This window comes from Eubalaena glacialis, chromosome 1 (assembly GCF_028564815.1).
Source record: "Eubalaena glacialis isolate mEubGla1 chromosome 1, mEubGla1.1.hap2.+ XY, whole genome shotgun sequence".
In the NCBI taxonomy this organism is placed as follows: domain Eukaryota; kingdom Metazoa; phylum Chordata; class Mammalia; order Artiodactyla; family Balaenidae; genus Eubalaena; species Eubalaena glacialis.
Window position 1 is genome coordinate 262,313 of NC_083716.1, and position 5,659 is coordinate 267,971.

Below are 5,659 nucleotides of genomic sequence, written 5' to 3' on the forward strand. Positions count from 1 at the left end.
CCTTGGCTCCACCTTCTACGAGCCGGGTCAGGGATCCCTCTCCGCCTGAGCCGCGGGGGCCCCGGGGACAGCCCGGCCCCGTCTGGCCGGGTCGGTCGGAAGCCCGCGCCGCGGGGCTTTTCCCAGGTCCCAGGTCCCGCGAATCCGGATGGTTCGGCCGAGCAAGTGCGGAGCGGGAGAGGCTGACGGTGAATCCAACACCCAGCGACTGACCTCGCGCCCCGGCGGCCCGAGGCGCCCTGCCTGTGCCCCAAGCGCTGCGTCGCAGGCGGGTGAGAGGTCGGCCCCTCCGCCTTCTCCGCGGCTCGGGGCCCTGCCCGGGGACCTTCGACGTGCCCCGCCGGCCGCTCCTGGGGCCAGGCCGTGGGACGCCAGGGAGAGCGCTCGGCAGCTACGGGTGCCTGAAAAGCCATTGAGGGTCAGGGCACCTGAGGCCCGACTACTAGGCGACAGAAGCAGGGTCCTCAGTCCGGGCGCAGGGTCAGTCAAAAGCAGCCCCCAGGGTTCGGAGGGAACGCCTGGGCCACAGCAGGCACGCGCCGAGGGTTCAGGCTCCGGGCTGGGCGCAGCGGGAAGAGCAGCCGGCGAGCGACAGAGGGACGACACTACGGGAGGCGCCGGCGCCGCCTCTCTCATGGCGCCGAGCTCTCCGCGTCTCAGGGTCCGCGCGCGGTCCCGACCTGTGCCCGGACCGCGGCTCAACCAGGTCGCGCCCACTGTGGGCTCCTGCGCGTGGGGAGGCTGGGGCCAGCCCCTCGTGCTCCCCGGGTGTACCAGCCACCTCCCAGCCGGGCCGCAGCCCTCCGGGAGAGGACAGCCGGGCTCTGGGAAACCGACAGGCGTGCGCCAGGCAGGCCGGGGCAGGGGCGCACGAGTCCCAGTCGGCCGTCCCGCCCTCCCGGGTCAGCGAAACCAATGGACGCCTGGGCCTACGCGGCAGCGACAGCGGCGATTGGAGAGCTGGGCATGAAAGGGACGCCGCCTTTTTATAGGGCTCTGAGGGCGGGTCGCCGTGGAGCCCCCGGCAGTGTCGCGGCGCGCTGGCCCCACGTCGCGCCTGCTGGGCCCCGCCAGCCCCGCGCCCGCCGGCTAGCGCATGGCCCCGGCGTCGCTCGGCATGAACCCTGCTGGGCTCAGGACGTGCAGCGGGGACCGTGCGGGGCCCGGCCCGTTGCCCTTCAGCGTCGAGTCGCTGCTGCAGGCAGAGCACTGGCTGGGCGCGGAGCCCGCGGAACCCCGGGAGGAGAGGCCGCGGGGCGCCGCGGAACCCCAGGTCTGGGTCCCGGCGGCCGCCCCCTTGTCCTCCCCACGTAAGTGCCCTGTCGCACGGTCCTGGGCTGCGAGAGGAGCCCGCCCGGCCCGGGGTCGGAGGACTAGGGCGGGAAGGACGCTGTCTCTCCTAACTTTGGAAAGTAACCAGCCACTAACGCGCCGGCCTGGGCGCAGAGAAAGAAACCAGCCCACACGAGCCCACCCGACCCCTCCCGCGCGCGCGAACCCCACGGCGGCTCCCTGGTCCCACGCCAAACAGGCTTCTGCTCTACCCTGGGGCGGAGCCCGCAACCCAAGACCCGGGGCTTCTTGCCTCGGAGTCTCTCTGGCCGAGCACTCCCCGCGATCGTTGACTTCTGCTTGGCCTCTGCGCTCACCGCTCAGTTCTTGCGGCGGCTTCCCGCCCAAGTTTTTCGCTTCTCCAAGTGGGCAGAGTTCCCCTCCTCCCGAGGGACGCAGGGCCACCGATCTGGGGAGCAGAGCCCGAGTCCACAACGGCCCCCCTCTCCGCGCGCCGTCTCCCCGGTGCCTCGCTTCTATTACCCCGGAGGTTTGGGGGGATCTTGTCTCCACTGAGGCCCGCGGTCACGAAGCCGGGACACGCATCCGGAACCGTCCTTGGCGCGCACTGCTGGCGTTTGAGCGCCGGCTTTGTGCTCTTTCCCCCCAGGCGCCCCCAGCCCTCCACCCTGCACCCTCAGGAAACACAAGAGCAACCGCAAGCCGCGGACGCCCTTCACCACCGCGCAGCTGCTGGCGCTGGAGGGCAAGTTCCGCCAGAAGCAGTACCTGTCCATCGCGGAGCGCGCCGAGTTCTCCAGCAGCCTGAGCCTCTCCGAGACGCAGGTCAAGATCTGGTTTCAGAACCGCCGGGCCAAGGCCAAGCGACTGCAGGAGGCCGAGCTGGAGAAGCTGAAGCTGGCGGCCAAGCCGCTGCTGCCCTCGTTCGCCCTGCCCTTCCCGCTGGGCGCCCACCTTCACGGCTCCCCGGCCGTGTACGGCGGCGCGGCGGGCTCCTTGACGCAGGTGCCGGGACTCCTCGCCGCGCCCGTGGCCGCCTACGGCATGTATTACCTGTCCTAGGGCTGCGAGGCCGTGTGCCCTGGGGGTCCGCTGGGGAGGAAGGGCCCGCGCGCGGCGGGGGGGGTGGGGTGTTGTCTTCCGCCACCGGGGCCACCCCGTCCCAGGTCCGGAGACGGGTCCCCGCGAGCGAGCGGCGCCCCGGCCGGGTCCTTGCTCCTGGTGCGCAGCGGGCGTCTCGGCGTTCTCTTCTTGTCTCGTTTTTCAGGTTTTTGTTTTTGTTGTTGTTAATACTGTGTTAAAATGGATGCCGCAAGACTATCTGTGGGTATCTTACGGATATTTAAAAACTGTTTTTAAAAAGTTATGTTAGTGCAAACTTGCCTGAAAGACAGTGCACATAGTTTTATAGTGTCCTCGAAATAGACAAAATAGGGCTTTCCAATGTGTACAAAGCAGCCAATAAAGTATTCTGAGGTTTACTCTGTGGACCTGTCTCGGTAACCGCGGCGGCTCCGAAGAACTTAGTAGATTGTTTCTGGCTGCGGCGGCAGGAAACTGATTCGGAACAAAAAAACGACAGGAACAGTTTGGTGCCGGAATTGCTAAAGAGAAACTTACCAACTACTTTCGCTAACTAGGTTTCTCAGCGTTGTGAGCGAGTGGAAACTTTCACGCTTACTTTAGGGAATTTTTCCCGCGTTCATTTATTTATTTATTTATTTTACTAGAGAACGTCCGAGGCGAAGTGCCGTCTCTGTGGGATCATGTGCGTGAGGGTGCGTGTGGTGAGTGTGCGCGGGGCGTCCACGCGTGGGCCCCGCGGCCTCGGAACCGCGGACTCGGTGGAGCGCGGACCGCACCGCGGGCCTGGCGCGGTCGCTTGGCTTCCGCGGGGACGGAGCTGGAGCGGGACAGCGGTCGGCGTTGTCCGGCGGAAAGAGAAGGAATCGCCGCGCGCCCGCAGCAGGACCGGCGGCGCCAGCGGCCAGCCACGTCCTACCGACCCGCCGGGATCGCCGGTGGCCGGGGCCCTGCTTCTCAGCCTTCCGCTGCCTCTTGACAACGTGCTGACGTAACTTAGGAATCGGGCACCCAGGCGCCAAGCAAGAGGACGGTCCGACCCTCTCCCCTCTCCGAGGGTCTGCCTTGCCGCCCCCTTTTCTCCGACTCAGGGCTGGGGCTGTGGCAGGCGATCTTGGGGTTAGCTCACCTCCCCTCCCTCACCCGCCGGGCTGGAGGGGGCACCTGGGCGGCAGACCGCCTCGGCCGCGTGGGCGTAGGGACACGCAATGACCACGCGAGAGGCCAATTCCAGGCCCTTCTCTCCCTGTAATGACTGCAGGGCTGGGGTCCTGCCGCCTGCGAAGGGGAAGCACTGACTTTTACTGGGCAGGCAGCGGAGGTGCCGCTCCACGGGAAGCAAGGATATTACTGCATTAATTTGCATGTCGTAGCCATCATTCTCCCTCGGTTTCCTGGAAAAATGCAAACTCAGGACGAATTTGAAAGAGAAACTAACGCAGTTCTTGAAGTGCAGCTGCTAAGAATGAAGGCCTGGTGATGGGAAGGGGGAGGAGGCCAGATGCGTCCAGTCCCTCCTGGGGTGTGGGCCAGCGAGCCCTGAACCTGTGCTGCTTAAGCTCAGAACCCAGCTCCAGTCACGATTTTCAAGGGGCCAGACCCGCCCGTGGTCTGGAAAGTGCCAGAGAAGGCAGGTGGGGGCCACTGCACCAAGGGAGCTGGACGAGGGGCCCAGGGGCCCTGAGAGCGACCACCCGCCTTCTGTGTGTGCCCAGGCACCTGCAGGAGCACATCTGCGGCTTTTTGAGGCCCGTCAAAACTTTGATCCTCTTCTCCACACCCCAGAGCGCTGGGCAGCCCGGGGCTGGCAGAGGAATCCGCTGCATCAATTTGCTACGGGTCTGCGTAACCAGTTCTGACCAAGACACCTCCCCAGGGGGCCTCTCCTCTCAGGACCACACGGAGCCGCTCGACCATCCTTTGTCTGACTCAGGGCCTGGCACCCAGACCACTGGAGGACTTTTCCATTGTTCTAGACCAGGCTCCCGGCCAGGGCAGGAGCACTGTGGACCTCTACTGCCTGGCCACCTTCTCATAGACAACTCGGGCCCCTGAACGCCCTGGGCCAGGTCCTGGGGCCGGGGAACACTGCCGGCCATCTCCTCAGCCACCGTGTCTCCAAGGCCTTGAGGCTGCCCGAGCTGGCCGGAGCCAACGCGGGAGGATTCACCCATCAGGACCCTGCATGGAGGGGTCCGAACTCCAGAGTCCTGCTCCCCCCAACCCCGCTGGTTCCCAGTCACCTGCCTCATGCCTGGCTGCTGGATTTGGGGACAGCAGCCCTGCCCTTGGGAGACCACCTGGACAGGGGGACAGGAGAGCAGTTCAGGGCAGACCACGCCTCTCTGGAGGTGCAGGGGCCACCAGATCTGGGGACAAGGAGTGGGCCAAGTTATGCCAAGGTGTGGACTGTGGTGACCCCGGTAGTGCCAGAGTGGGGAAGGTGGGACCATGGAGGACCCTAGACAGTGACCCACCCAGCAAGCCTGGGTCTCAGGAAGACTGCCCTGAGGCTCCCACGTCAGGGTCACCTCTGGTTCCTGGGTGGGGATCAGGCTGGACCCCAGGGTCCCTTCCTGGCACCCAGTCAGCTCTAGGGCCCCTGCTGGCCCCTGAACCAACCTTGCCTACTCTGTGTCTGGGGATGCTGCTCTTGGCCCACCCCAGGCATGGACCCCAGGCCGCAGGTCTTGCGCCTGTGGACCGCTCAGAGGGTTGGGCCAGGTCAGTCCTGCTTCAGTACTTCTGGGGGAGGGACTCCTGCAATCTGACCATAGGTCTTGAACGATCATAAAGAAGCAGTTGCCGGGAGGGTAGAGGTCTTCTCGTGGGACTCCTAAAAGTGAACACTGGGTGCTTCTTAAGCTGGGTTGTGGGGCTGTGGTATCTACTGTCCTTGCCAGGACGTGTGATTTTATTTTATTTTTTATTTTTATAAATGTATTTATTTATTCATTATTTATTTTTGGCTGCATTGGGTCCTCGTTGCTGTGCGTGGCTTTCTCTAGTTGCGGCGAGCAGGGGCTACTCTTCATTGCGGTGCGCGGGCTTCTCATTACGGTGGCCTCTCGTTGCGGAGCATGGGCTCTAGGCGTGCGGGCTTCAGTAGTTGTGGCTTGCAGGCTCAGTAGTTGTGGCTCGCGGGCTCTAGAGCGCAGGCTCAGTAGTTGTGGCGCACGGGCTTAGTTGCTCTGCGGCGTGTGGGATCTTCCCGGATCAGGGCTCGAGCCCGTGTCCCCTGCATTGGCAGGCAGATTTTTAACCACTGCGCCACCAGGGAAGC

General features: G+C 64.8%; 1 protein-coding gene across 1 annotated transcript; it reads left to right on the forward strand.

The window, feature by feature from the left end:
- Nucleotides 1-1,096: 1,096 nt before the first annotated feature.
- VENTX (VENT homeobox) lies at nt 1,097-2,355 on the forward strand. The gene is made up of 2 exons (XM_061180898.1): nt 1,097-1,310; nt 1,943-2,355. The coding sequence occupies exons 1-2, from the start codon at nt 1,097-1,099 to the stop codon at nt 2,353-2,355; spliced, it is 627 nt and encodes a 208-aa protein (XP_061036881.1).
- Nucleotides 2,356-5,659: the final 3,304 nt, after the last annotated feature.

Bases quoted from the DNA above. Each gene is read 5' to 3' on its own strand.
- VENTX (XM_061180898.1), top strand. From the start codon at position 1,097: ATGGCCCCGGCGTCGCTCGGCATGAACCCTGCTGGGCTCAGGACGTGC. The intron at 1,311-1,942 runs GTAAGTGCCCTG...CTTTCCCCCCAG, and splicing joins CGCCCCCTTGTCCTCCCCAC to GCGCCCCCAGCCCTCCACCC.